The sequence below is a fragment of the Oncorhynchus mykiss genome, chromosome 9, assembly GCF_057628025.1.
Source record: "Oncorhynchus mykiss isolate SJ-2025 chromosome 9, ASM5762802v1, whole genome shotgun sequence".
Lineage (NCBI taxonomy): Eukaryota > Metazoa > Chordata > Actinopteri > Salmoniformes > Salmonidae > Oncorhynchus > Oncorhynchus mykiss.
In genome coordinates, this window is record NC_143030.1 from 2,353,221 (window position 1) to 2,366,240 (window position 13,020).

At 40.1% G+C, this 13,020-nt stretch overlaps 1 protein-coding gene across 1 annotated transcript in view; it reads left to right on the forward strand.

Moving 5' to 3' along the window:
* The first annotated feature begins 3,583 nt into the window (after window positions 1-3,583).
* The window catches only part of LOC149980702 (uncharacterized), a 90,134-nt gene continuing 80,697 nt past the window's right edge, over window positions 3,584-13,020 (forward strand). The window contains exons 1-2 of the mRNA XM_090183253.1: window positions 3,584-3,854; window positions 10,248-10,604. Of these exons, the coding sequence (XP_090039379.1) occupies window positions 3,782-3,854; window positions 10,248-10,604 (430 nt within the window). The 5' untranslated portion in view covers window positions 3,584-3,781. The remainder of the gene's footprint in view (window positions 3,855-10,247; window positions 10,605-13,020) is intronic.

Here is a 13,020-nt window from a genome sequence, read left to right on the forward strand (position 1 = left end):
CCCCAATTCCCCTTTGTCTAACAAGCCGCCATGCCGGTTCAGCCCACTAGGGCATATTCTCCTATCATTTATTTTTCTCAGAATAGAAACACCATAATATTAATCAAATTAATGCATTATGTCAATCCCATATACTATGATATTACAAAAAAAGGTTTTAAATTCTCTGGTAATGTCAATATGGAAGACTATCAAATAATCTACTGCATCTCAAAGATGCCCTCTGGTGGTCAAACTAGCATTAAATGAAAAAATGGCTGACAAATAGATAACGTGCCACAGAATGCAGCAGCAGCTCGCAAGGTGTGCTGCAGTATGACACAACTTTTAAAGAAGTAACCACTGTATACACACTATACACACTATACACACACACAACATACACACTATACACAATATACACACACACATAACATACACACTACACACTATACACACACACAACATACACACTATACACACTATACACACACAACATACACACTATACACACTATACACACACACATAAGATACACACTATACACACTATACACACATAAGATACACACTATACACACTATACACACTATACACACTATACACACTATACACACTATACACACACATAAGATACACACTATACACACTATACACACTATACACACTATACACACTATACACACTATACACACACATAAGATACACACTATACACACTATACACACTATACACACTATACACACTATACACACACATAAGATACACACTATACACACTATACACACTATACACACTATACACACTATACACAACATACACACTATACACACACATAAGATACACACTATACACACTATACACACACGTATACCTGGATTGTGTTGTAGTGGAGTAGTGGCCTGAGAAGACACACTTAATGTATTGTGAAATCTGTTGTAAAAGGTATTTTAATGTTAAAAATGTGTATTATAATGTATATTATGCTGGACCCCAGGAAGAGAAAAATTAATACAAATCATCATTTAAACAGCTGCTACTCTGTTTATCATACTGTTACGTTTGGTTACATAAGGCCGATGGTTGAGAAGGCAATAACTAACGTGGGGTGAATGTCCTAAAGGTTACGGGATCGAATCTCGTCATGGACAACTTTAGCATTTTAGCTAATTAGCAACTTTTCAAGTACTTACTACTTTGCAGCTACTTTGCAGCTACTTAGCATGTTAGAACAGGGTTTAAAGTGTTGATAACTGTAGCTCTGATTGAAGGATGTTGTAAAGTGTTGCCAACTGTAGCTCTGATTGAACCATGTTTAAAGTGTTGATAACTGTAGCTCTGATTGAACCATGTTTAAAGTGTTGATAACTGTAGCTCTGATTGAACCATGTTTAAAGTGTTGATAACTGTATCTCTGATTGAACCATGTTGTAAAGTGTTGATAACTGTATCTCTGATTGAACCATGTTGATAACTGTAGCTCTGATTGAACCATGTTGTAAAGTGTTAAGAACTGTAGCTCTGATTGAACCATGTGTAAAGTGTTGATAACTGTAGCTCTGATTGAACCATGTTTAAAGTGTTGATAACTGTAGCTCTGATTGAACCATGTTTAAAGTGTTGTTAACTGTAGCTCTGATAGAACCATGTTGTAATGTGTTGATAACTGTAGCTCTGATTGAACCATGTTGTAAAGTGTTGATATCTGTAGCTCTGATTGAACCATGTTTAAAGTGTTGATAACTGTAGCTCTGATTGAACCATGTTTAATGTGTTGATAACTGTAGCTCTGATTGAACCATGTTTAAAGTGTTGATAACTGTAGCTCTGAATGAACCATATTTAAAGTGTTGATAACTGTAGCTCTGATTGAACCATGTTGTAATGTGTTGATAACTGTAGCTCTGATTGAACCATGTTTTAAAGTGTTGATAACTGTAGCTCTGATTGAACCATGTTTAAAGTGTTGATAACTGTAGCTCTGATTGAACCATGTTGTAAAGTGTTGATAACTGTATATCTGATTGAACCATGTTGTAAAGTGTTGATAACTCTAGCTCTGATTGAACCATGTTGTAAAGTGTTGATAACTGTAGCTCTGATTGAACCATGTTTGTAAAGTGTTGATAACTGTAGCTCTGATTGAACCATGTTGTAAAGTGTTGATAACTGTAGCTCTGATTGAACCATGTTTAAAGTGTTGATAACTGTAGCTCTGATTGAACCATGTTGTAAAGTGTTGATAACTGTATCTCTGATTGAACCATGTTGTAAAGTGTTGATAACTGTAGCTCTGATTGAACCAAGTTGATAACTGTAGCTCTGATTGAACCATGTTGTAAAGTGTTGATAACTGTAGCTCTGATTGAACCATGTTTAAAGTGTTGATAACTGTATCTCTGATTGAACCATGTTTTAAAGTGTTGATAACTGTATCTCTGATTGAACCATGTTGTAAAGTGTTGATAACTCTATCTCTGATTGAACCATGATGTAATGTGTGGATAACTGTATCTCTGATTGAACCATGTTGTAAAGTGTTGATAACTGTAGCTCTGATTGAACCAAGTTGATAACTGTAGCTCTGATTGAACCATGTTGTAAAGTGTTGATAACTGTAGCTCTGATTGAACCATGTTTAGTGTTGATAACTGTAGCTCTGATTGAACCATGTTGTAAAGTGTTGATAACTGACAATAAATGATTTTCCTCAATCATGTAGCCTGTTTTTTAATCTGTTCTGAATGACATCACAACCACTCTGTTTTTAATTTCACTCACTTCCCTTTATGTATCTTCTAAATGCTCCATTCCAGGTTTCCCCGACAGCCCCCAGGGCCTTGAGTATCTTCTAAATACTCCATTCCAGGTTTCCCCAGGGCCTTGAGTATCTTCTAAATACTCCATTCCAGGTTTCCCCTACAGCCCCCAGGGCCTTGAGTATCTTCTAAATACTCCATTCCAGGTTTCCCCTACAGCCCCCTTGAGTATCTTCTAAACGTTCCATTCCAGGTTTCCCCGACAGCCCCCAGGGCCTTGAGTATCTTCTAAATACTCCATTCCAGGTTTCCCCTACAGCCTCCAGGGCCTTGAGTATCTTCTAAATGATCCATTCCAGGTTTCCCCTACAGCCCCCAGGGCCTTGAGTATCTTCTAAATACTCCATTCCAGGTTTCCCCTACAGCCTCCAGGGCCTTGAGTATCTTCTAAATACTCCATTCCAGGTTTCCCCTACAGCCCCCTTGAGTATCTTCTATATGCTCCAGTATATCTCTCATTTTGAATTAATATTAAAGTATCATGCAGTAACATGGTGATAACTCTTCTCTCTGATTAAATTAGTGTAATTTCTGCCATACTGCTCACACCTGTCTAGCTAGTCAACAACTGACAGTGAAAGTCACATTCATTTTATATGATCAATGTTCTTGGGTCATTTCACATCGTAAGTTGTTTCTAGTTGGAATATTTACTACAGCCTACTTGTTGTCGCATTTATTTCACTATTCACGATCTAGATATCGCGAGATGACATGAAGTTAATTTCCATATCAGAACACTAGATGGAGCTAGATATCGCGAGATGATATGCAACTAGAAGTACTGTAGGTGAAAGTGAAAGTAAAGTGTGAAACTCCACCTCCCTTTTCCTCCGTTATTTCTGGAACAGACTTCGTGTAACATTCTGTTCGTTGACAAATTAGTCTTTCAACTGTTTTGGTTTATTTTTCTAAACTCCTAATAGTTTTATTCATCAGTTACAAACAGCTTTACCTTGGAGTCAGACTTGTTTTGTTCGTGAAATGAAGACCTTTCCGACCTCGGCGGTCTGGTGTTTTGGGATTCTGTTCATCAGTGTTGCATTGATAACGACAGGTAGGACACAACATTATTCCTTCATTATTTAGCCTGTAGGCTATTTTATTATCTGAACATAATATTAATAAGAAAGAGACGGGGAGAATTCAAGTGCAGGATCAAAACCGAGTGCAGGAAATGTAGATGTCTTGTCGTCTGATCAGACAGGGCAGTTTGGGTGTGGTGCTGTAGGGTGGTGCTGTCCATGGCAGAGAAACACTTTACTTTAAGTGTTCCCTTTATTTTTTTGAGCAGTGTATAAATAGGGCAGTGTGCAACTGATATGTGACACGTATTAATGCCAAAATTACATGCAAAACGGGCAACTACAAAAATATATATATATTTAGCTAGAGCCCCACCTGCCCTGAATGACGGGTCGCCACTGATCTGTTCAACTCAGATGGTAAAACGTCTCCTCTTTCTCGTCATAAACATTGCCACACTTCCTTTAGCTAAACTAAGCTTAACAATGTTCGCCAGTTTCTACTTTATGCGCCACTTCGATACAGCTACGATTTTCGTAACAAGTTAGGAGAGCATTTTGGTTAACCCTAACCATATTCCCAAACTTAAATGAATAATCCTAACCTACTTTGGGAAAATCTCCTGCTGCGAAAAAGTCACTGTCGTATCGAAGTATCGTTAAACAACACAATGTAACTCCAAGTCAATCACACTTCTGTGAAATCAAACTGTCCACTTAGGAAGCAACACTGATTGACAATAAATTGCACATGCTGTTGTGCAAATGGAATAGACAACAGGTGGAAATTATAGGCAATTAACAAGACACCCCTAATAAAGGAGTGGTTCTGCAGGTGGTGACTACAGACCACTTCTCAGTTCCTATGCTTCCTGGCTGATGTTTTGGTCACTTTTGAATGCTGGCGGTGCTTTCACTCTAGTGGTAGCATGAGACGGAGTCTACAACCCACACAAGTGGCTCAGGTAGTGCAGCTCATCCAGGATAGCACATCAATGTGAGCTGTGGCAAGAAGGTTTGCTGTGTCTGTCAGCGTAGTGTCCAGAGCATGGAGGCGCTACCAGGAGACAGGCCAGTACATCAGGAGACGTGGAGGAGGCCGTAGGAGGGCAACAACCCAGCAGCAGGACCGCTACCTCCGCCTTTGTGCAAGGAGGAGCAGGAGGAGTTCCTAAAGTTAGCAGGCCGGGGCGTCTTTACCGACGTCTAACAAGGCCGGTTGCTTGCTAGCGTAGTAACGACCACCTAACGGCTTCCCTGTTTCATCTAATGCTGTTCACTGGACCCTATGATCACTTGGCCACATAGCTGATGCTGGACTGTTCATTTATCACAGTACTCCACTTTGTTTATTATGTTCATCTGTCGGCCTCGAACTCAGGCCCTGTGTGTAGTTAACCGACCCTCTGCACATTCATCACCATTTTACCTGTGTGTAGTTAACCGACCCTCTGCCCATTCATCACTATTTTACCTGTGTGTAGTTAACCGACCCTCTGCCCATTCATCACCATTTTACCTGTGTGTAGTTAACCGACCCTCTGCCCATTCATCACCATTTTACCTGTGTGTAGTTAACCGACCCTCTGCCCATTCATCGCCGTTTTACCTGTTGTTGTCTTACCCGTTGTTGTCTTAGCTAGCTCTCCCAATCAACACCTGTGATTGCTTTATTCCTCGCTTTATGTCTCTCTAATGTCAATATGCCTTGTATACTGTTGTTTATGGTAGTTATCATTGTTTTAGTTTACAATGGAGCCCCTAGTTCCACTCATTATACCTCTGATACCTCCTTTGTCCCACCTCCCACACATGCGGTGACCTCACCCATTACAACCAGCATGTCCAGAGATACAACCTCTCTTATCATCACCCAGTGCCTGGGCTTATCTCCGCTGTACCCGCACCCCACCATACCCCTGTCTGCACATTATGCCCTGAATATATTCTACCATGCCCAGACTCCCAAACATCTAGTCTAGTGTCTGATTATGCTGCACATCATGGTTCCCCCCAGCAGCCCCAAACATCTAGTCTAGTGTCTGATTATGCTGCACATCCCGGTTCCCCAGCAGCGCCAAACATCTAGTCTAGTGTCTGATTATGCTGCACATCATGGTTCCCCCCAGCAGCCCCAAACATCTAGTCTAGTGTCTGATTATGCTGCACATCCCGGTTCACCAGCAGCCCCAAACATATAGTCTAGTGTCTGATTATGCTGAACATCATGGTTCCCCCCAGCAGCCCCAAACATCTAGTCTAGTGTCTGATTATGCTGCACATCATGGTTCCCCCAGCAGCCCCAAACATCTAGTCTAGTGTCTGGTTATGCTGCACATCCTGGTTCACCAGCAGCCCCAAACATCTAGTCTAGTGTTACTATGATTATGTCTCATCAGGGTTCGCCAGCAGCCCCAAACATCTAGTCTAGTGTCTGATAATGCTGCTCCCCCGGTTCATCAGCAGCCCCAAACAGCTACAGAATAAGATATAGACCAGCCAAAACAAGTCTGTAACAATGGTACTTAAACTCCCCCCTCATCTGGAGGTCCAGCATTTGAAGCTGATAGGCTGGCTATCTGTGGAAAAATATAGTAGCATTAATTCATCTTGGTCTGGTTCACAGAAATATAACTCAGCCTCCAAGTACCTATCCAAGTATTTTTCACTTGTTAGATAAGTCCACCAGCATAATACCAGAACCAGAGACTCTAATATTCACTGTTTTAAATAGAGTATTATATCTGGTAAGAACCCATTGTTAGAGATGTCTACCAGCATAATACCAGAACCAGAGACTCTAATATTCACTGTTTTAAATATGGTATTATATCTGGTAAGAACCCATTGTTAGATATGTCCACCAGCATAATACCAGAACCAGAGACTCTAATATTCACTGTTTTAAATAGAGTATTATACCTGGTAAGAACCCATTGTTAGAGATGTCTACCAGCATAATACCAGAACCAGAGACTCTAATAGTCACTGTTTTAAATAGAGTATTATACCTGGTAAGAACCCATTGTTAGAGATGTCTACCAGCATAATACCAGAACCAGAGACTCTAATAGTCACTGTTTTAAATAGAGTATTATACCTGGTAAGAACCCATTGTTAGAGATGTCTACCAGCATAATACCAGAACCAGAGACTCTAATAGTCACTGTTTTAAATAGAGTATTATACCTGGTAAGAACCCATTTTTAGAGATGTCTACCAGCATAATACCAGAACCAGAGACTTGAATAGTCCCTGTTTTAAATAGAGTATTATACCTGGTAAGAACCCATTGTTAGAGATGTCTACCAGCATAATACCAGAACCAGAGACTCTAATAGTCACTGTTTTAAATAGAGTATTATACCTGGTAAGAACCCATTGTTAGAGATGTCTACCAGCATAATACCAGAACCAGAGACTCTAATAGTCACTGTTTTAAATAGAGTATTATACCTGGTAAGAACCCATTGTTAGAGTTGTCTATCAGCATAATACCAGAACCAGAGACTCTAATAGTCACTGTTTTAAATCGAGTATTATACCTGGTAAGAACCCATTGTTAGAGATGTCTACCAGCATAATACCAGAACCAGAGACTCTAATAGTCACTGTTTTAAATATAGTATTATACCTGGTAAGGACCCATTGTTAGAGATGTCTACCAGCATAATACCAGAACCAGAGACTCTAATATTCACTGTTTTAAATATAGTATTATATCTGGTAAGAACCCATTGTTAGAGATGTCTACCAGCATAATACCAGAACCAGAGACTCTAATAGTCACTGTTTTAAATAGAGTATTATACCTGGTAAGAACCCATTGTTAGAGATGTCTACCAGCATAATACCAGAACCAGAGACTCTAATAGTCACTGTTTTAAATAGAGTATTATACCTGGTAAGAACCCATTGTTAGAGTTGTCTATCAGCATAATACCAGAACCAGAGACTCTAATAGTCACTGTTTTAAATAGAGTATTATACCTGGTAAGAACCCATTGTTAGAGATGTCTACCAGCATAATACCAGAACCAGAGACTCTAATAGTCACTGTTTTAAATAGAGTATTATACCTGGTAAGAACCCATTGTTAGAGATGTCTACCAGCATAATACCAGAACCAGAGACTCGAATAGTCCCTGTTTTAAATAGAGTATTATACCTGGTAAGAACCCATTGTTAGAGATGTCTACCAGCATAATACCAGAACCAGAGACTCTAATAGTCACTGTTTTAAATAGAGTATTATACCTGGTAAGAACCCATTGTTAGAGATGTCTACCAGCATAATACCAGAACCAGAGACTCTAATAGTCACTGTTTTAAATAGAGTATTATACCTGGTAAGAACCCATTGTTAGAGATGTCTACCAGCATAATACCAGAACCAGAGACTCTAATAGTCACTGTTTTAAATAGAGTATTATACCTGGTAAGAACCCATTGTTAGAGATGTCTACCAGCATAATACCAGAACCAGAGACTCTAATAGTCACTGTTTTAAATAGAGTATTATACCTGGTAAGAACCCATTGTTAGAGATGTCTACCAGCATAATACCAGAACCAGAGACTCTAATAGTCACTGTTTTAAATAGAGTATTATACCTGGTAAGAACCCATTGTTAGAGATGTCTACCAGCATAATACCAGAACCAGAGACTCTAATATTCACTGTTTTAAATATAGTATTATATCTGGTAAGAACCCATTGTTAGAGATGTCTACCAGCATAATACCAGAACCAGAGACTCTAATAGTCACTGTTTTAAATAGAGTATTATACCTGGTAAGAACCCATTGTTAGAGATGTCTACCAGCATAATACCAGAACCAGAGACTCTAATATTCACTGTTTTAAATATAGTATTATATCTGGTAAGAACCCATTGTTAGAGATGTCTACCAGCATAATACCAGAACCAGAGACTCTAATAGTCACTGTTTTAAATAGAGTATTATATCTTAAATATAGTATTATATCTGGTAAGAACCCATTGTTAGAGATGTCTACTAGCATAATACCAGAACCAGAGACTTTAATATTCACTGTTTTAAATAGAGTATTATATCTGGTAAGAACCCATTGTTAGAGATGTCTACCAGCATAATACCAGAACCAGAGACTCTAATATTCACTGTTTTAAATAGAGTATTATATCTGGTAAGAACCCATTGTTAGAGATGTCTACCAGCATAATACCAGAACCAGAGACTCTAATATTCACTGTTTTAAATAGAGTATTATATCTGGTAAGAACCCATTGTTAGAGATGTCCACCAGCATAATACCAGAACCAGAGACTCTAATATTCACTGTTTTAAATAGAGTATTATATCTGGTAAGAACCCATTGTTAGAGATGTCCACCAGCATAATACCAGAACCAGAGACTCTAATATTCACTGTTTTAAATATAGTATTATATCTGGTAAGAACCCATTGTATATACCGGTGCTGTTGACTGGAACAAACTACCACAGCCAAAGCCAACCATAACCACTTTAGAAATTTATGTGTGAACAGTAGAACCTTTTAATGTCTCTGTAATGAGTCTGTATTTACACTAGGCCTATGTAATTGTATATTTATTTATTTATGTAGAAAAAAATGGCACCACAATGGAAATGAGTCCCCGACTTCATTGTGTCAATTTTAAAATGTTAGTACAGTGTTTTATTTACGTTTTCTATCCAAACTGGCCATTTGATGAACGGGAAGAGACTTTTAAAACATGTTCTGTTTGTCGAGAGAGTCGAGTTATCAAAATGTTTTATTACAACAGCAGGGTGAAGTGCTCAAGTGACATATTTTCCCCCTAGTCTGCTTTGGGATTTAAAAAAAAATGTATTTTTTTACAATTTTCTACATTATAGAATAATAGTGAAGACATCAAAACTATGAAATAACACATATGTAATCATGTAGTAACCAAAAAAGTGTTAAACAAATCAAAATATATTTTATATTTGAGATTCTTCAAAGTAGCCACCCTTTGCCTTGATGACAAAGAGAAATTAGGTTTAGAGAATGTAGCAAGTAATTAGATGTTTTTTCTTCCTGAAATGCCTTATTTACATAAGTAATTAGACCATTTGCTATGAGACTCAAAATTGATCTCAGGTGCATCCTGTTTCCATTGATCATCCTTGAGATGTTTCTACAACTTGATTGGAGTCCACCTGTGGTAAATTCAATTAATTGGACATGATTTGGAAAGGTACACACCTGTCTATATAAGGTCCCACAGTTAACAGTGCATGTCAGAGCAAAACCCAAGACATGAGGTCGAAGGAATTGTCCGTAGAGCTCCAAGACAGGATTATGTCGAGGCACAGATCTGGGGAAGGGAACCAAAACATGAACACCCCTCTGTAGGTATGATGGATCTTTAACTGTGTGTCCTTTGTTTTTCTCCAGGGTCGTCTGAGGTTCAGGTTGTTGGACCGGCTGACCCAGTCGTTGCCTTAGCTGGTGATGACATCATTCTGCCATGTTCCCTGAAACCCAGTGTCAGTGCTGAGGATATGGCAGTGGAGTGGACAGGATTGTACCTGAAAAAAAGAAACGTCCATCTTTACCTTGACGGTCGAGACTCCAATGAGGAGCAGTTTCCATCCTACAGGGGAAGGACATCAATGTTTCATGAAGAACTGAAGAACGGCAACGTCTCCTTAAAGCTGACCAGAGTTACTCTCTCTGATGCTGGAAGCTACAGGTGCTTCATTCCAACACTGACCAGCCAGGTGAAGGAAACCACCGTACAACTCTTTGTTGGTGAGTCATGAATACTGGAGATGTGATCAGAGGTTGTATTGGTAAATCTGGCTAAATGATTGGCTGCTAAAATATCAACATCTCTTCCTCCCTCATCATTCCTTCCTCTGTTATAGATCATGTATTCAGCTGGTCTTCCTCCCTCATCATTCCTTCCTCTGTTATAGATCATGTATTCAGCTGGTCTTCCTCCCTCATCATTCCTTCCTCTGTTATAGATCATGTATTCAGCTGGTCTTCCTCCCTCATCATGTATTCAGCTGGTCTTCCTCCCTCATCATGTATTCAGCTGGTCTTCCTCCCTCATCATTCCTTCCTCTGTTATAGATCATGTATTCAGCTGGTCTTCCTCCCTCATCATGTATTCAGCTGGTCTTCCTCCCTCATCATGTATTCAGCTGCTCAGCACACAGCCTTCACAACACACTCCTCACACATCCAAACCTCCCACACTGTCACACTGTCTGTGTCCCAATATTCCTACTACCTACTGTTGACTCACTGTCTGTGTCCCAATATACCTACTACCTACTGTTGACTCACTGCTGTGTCCCAATATTCCTACTACCTACTGTTGACTCACTGCTGTGTCCCAATATACCTACTACCTACTGTTGACTCACTTCTGTGTCCCAATATTCCTACTACCTACTGTTGACTCACTGGCTGTATCCTAATATTCCTACTACCTACTGTTGACTCACTGGTTGTGTCACAATATTCCTGCTACCTACTGTTGACTCACTGCTGTGTCCCAATATTCCTACTGTTGACTCACTGTCTGTGTCCCAATATTCCTACTGTTGACTCATTGTCTGTGTCCCAATATTCCTACTGTTGACTCACTGCTGTGTCCCAATATACCTACTACCAACTGTTGACTCACTGCTGTGTCCCAATATACCTACTACCAACTGTTGACTCACTGCTGTGTCCCAATATTCCTACGGTTGTCCAAGTCTTTTGACACATGGAATAATTGATGCAGAGTCAAACAGGTCTTTAAAGTAAAGTTGTTGCTGGTTTAATAATCTCTTTAATATATTTAATTTTTTTTTTAATGTTCAGGTTCATGGCATGACTTCTGACCATCTTTCTGTTAATACTGTAGTGCTGCAGGGTTCTGTTAATACTGGAGTGCTGCAGGGTTCTGTTAATACTGTAGTGCTGCAGGGTTCTGTTAATACTGGAGTGCTGCAGGGTTCTGTTAATACTGGAGTGCTGCAGGGTTCTGTTAATACTGGAGTGCTGCAGGGTTCTGTTAATACTGGGGTGCTGCAGGGTTCTGTTAATACTGGAGTGCTGCAGGGTTCTGTTAATACTGGAGTGCTGCAGGGTTCTGTTAATACTGTAGTGCTGCAGGGTTCTGTTAATACTGGAGTGCTGCAGGGTTCTGTTAATACTGGAGTGCTGCAGGGTTCTGTTAATACTGTAGTGCTGCAGGGTTCTGTTAATACTGGGGTGCTGCAGGGTTCTGTTACTACTGGAGTGCTGCAGAGTTCTGTTAATACTGGGGTGCTGCAGGGTTCTGTTAATATTGGAGTGCTGCAGGGTTCTGTTAATACTGGGGTGCTGCAGGGTTCTGTTAATACTGGAGTGCTGCAGGGTTCTGTTAATACTGGAGTGCTGCAGGGTTATGTTAATACTGGGGTGCTGCAGGGTTCTGTTCATGACTTCTGACCATCTTTCTGTTAATACTGTAGTGCTGCAGGGTTCTGTTAATACTGGAGTGCTGCAGGGTTCTGTTCATGACTTCTGACCATCTTTCTGTTAATACTGGAGTGCTGCAGGGTTCTGTTAATACTGGGGTGCTGCAGGGTTCTGTTAATACTGGAGTGCTGCAGAGTTCTGTTAATACTGGGGTGCTGCAGGGTTCTGTTCATGACTTCTGACCATCTTTCTGTTAATACTGGAGTGCTGCAGGGTTCTGTTAATACTGGAGTGCTGCAGGGTTCTGTTAATACTGGAGTGCTGCAGGGTTCTGTTAATACTGGAGTGCTGCAGGGTTCTGTTAATACTGGAGTGCTGCAGGGTTCTGTTAATATTGGAGTGCTGCAGGGTTCTGTTAATACTGGAGTGCTGCAGGGTTCTGTTAATACTGGAGTGCTGCAGGGTTCTGTTAATACTGGAGTGCTGCAGTGTTCTGTTAATACTGGAGTGCTGCAGAGTTCTGTTAATACTGGAGTGCTGCAGGGTTCTGTTAATACTGGAGTGCTACAGGGTTCTGTTAATATTGGGGTGCTGCAGGGTTCTGTTAATACTGGAGTGCTGCAGGGTTCTGTTAATATTGGAGTGCTGCAGGGTTCTGTTAATATTGGAGTGCTGCAGGGTTCTGTTAATACTGGAGTGCTGCAGGGTTCTGTTAATACTGGAGTGCTGCAGGGTTCTGTTAATACTGGAGTGCTGCAGGGTTCTG